This window comes from Salvelinus sp. IW2-2015, unplaced genomic scaffold (assembly GCF_002910315.2).
Source record: "Salvelinus sp. IW2-2015 unplaced genomic scaffold, ASM291031v2 Un_scaffold4573, whole genome shotgun sequence".
NCBI classification, from domain to species: Eukaryota; Metazoa; Chordata; class Actinopteri; order Salmoniformes; family Salmonidae; genus Salvelinus; species Salvelinus sp. IW2-2015.
The window spans coordinates 1-1398 of NW_019945843.1; the positions used below are offsets into that span (position 1 = coordinate 1).

The 1398-nt window shown below is 41.8% G+C and overlaps 1 protein-coding gene across 1 annotated transcript in view; it reads right to left on the reverse strand.

Annotated features, from left to right (window-relative positions):
• Nucleotides 1-6: 6 nt before the first annotated feature.
• LOC112077446 (mitochondrial amidoxime-reducing component 1-like) overlaps nt 7-1398 on the reverse strand; it is a 19290-nt gene continuing 17898 nt past the window's right edge. The window contains 1 exon segment of the mRNA XM_024143958.2: nt 7-66. Within this exon segment, the coding sequence (XP_023999726.1) occupies nt 22-66 (45 nt within the window). The 3' untranslated portion in view covers nt 7-21.

Here is a 1398-nt window from a genome sequence, read left to right on the forward strand (position 1 = left end):
CAGGGCCAAGGTCAGGGTACACTATCTAGACAACAACATGACAGGGCCAAGGTCAGGGTACACTATCTAGACAACAACATGACAGGGCCAAGGTCGGGGTACACTATCTAGACAACAACATGACAGGGCCAAGGTCGGGGTACACAACCGTGGGATGTAGCTGAGGTAAGTCGGACAGGCTCTCATGATGAGATAAGCCCAGCCTGTGACTTAAAATTCAGTGTCACCCTTGACCTAAAAAGAGAATTTCCTCTTGGCCTAATGGTTACGTGGGTTGGTTTCCTGACTGGGAGACCAGGGTTCAGATCCTACCTGTGGCAGATACAGAGTCACACAACAATTAGGATATTGCTGCACTTTGTGTTGTTCAACCCAGACTCACATGGAGTGAAAACAAATGAAGACCTCCATAACTTCTGAAGTCAGTCGTTTGGTACACACGCTTTAACTCCAAAAGATCAGGAAAATAAATAACAAAACAATTTACAGTCATGAAGTAGTTCTTATTTATATCGTAAAAAGGTGTGTTTCTTTAATCATGTAGAGAATACCTGTGAATACAGGTGGCATTATAGGTGAATACAGGTGAATACAGGTCAATACAGGTGACATTATAGGTGTGTGTTTAGAAAACTACTTTATTTAAACTTTTCTTATCCAGGAAGTCAAATCAATCAAATATTATTTGTGACCCCCCGTCTCTTTTCAGTCTTTATGTTACATTGGATAAAAGTACACACTCAGAGTTTCTATATGACGTATCATATACTGTAGATGGAGGAGACATGGGAAAGTAACGCAGCTTTAAAAATGTTTATACACTTAGAATCTAATTCAGGACAAAAAAGGCATTCAAACATTTTACTGTGATTTTCAACACTTGCTCTACATTAATCCCTGGGAAACATATTTACAAAAAGGAATACTTTCACCAAATTGCAAAAAAATTGATTCTCTGAACATTATCTCACCAAGTTACCCCATTAAACCATTTACAGTATTAAAATGGCCTATTGTTGTATAATAAAAGGTCATCTTTCACATTGAACAGCTTGTGCTTTTCTTTGTTTACGCCCATTTAGCATCGTCACACAGACGGCTGACGGATCTGTCTGCTCATGGCATCGTCCGTACCCTTTAAAGCCTTAGATCCACCAGTCTCTTAAAGAAACAACACATTGGAACACAAGCGAATGGGAAGTGGGAATGGGAGGTGGGAATGGGAGGTGGGAATGGGAAGTGGGAAAGGGAAGTGGGAATGGGAAGTGGGAAAGGGAAGTGGGAAAGGGAAGTGCGAATGGGAAGTGGGAAAGGGAAGTGGGAATGGGAAGTGCGAATGGGAAGTGGGAATGGGAAGTGGGAAAGGGAAGTGGGAATGGGAAGTGGGAATGGGAAGTG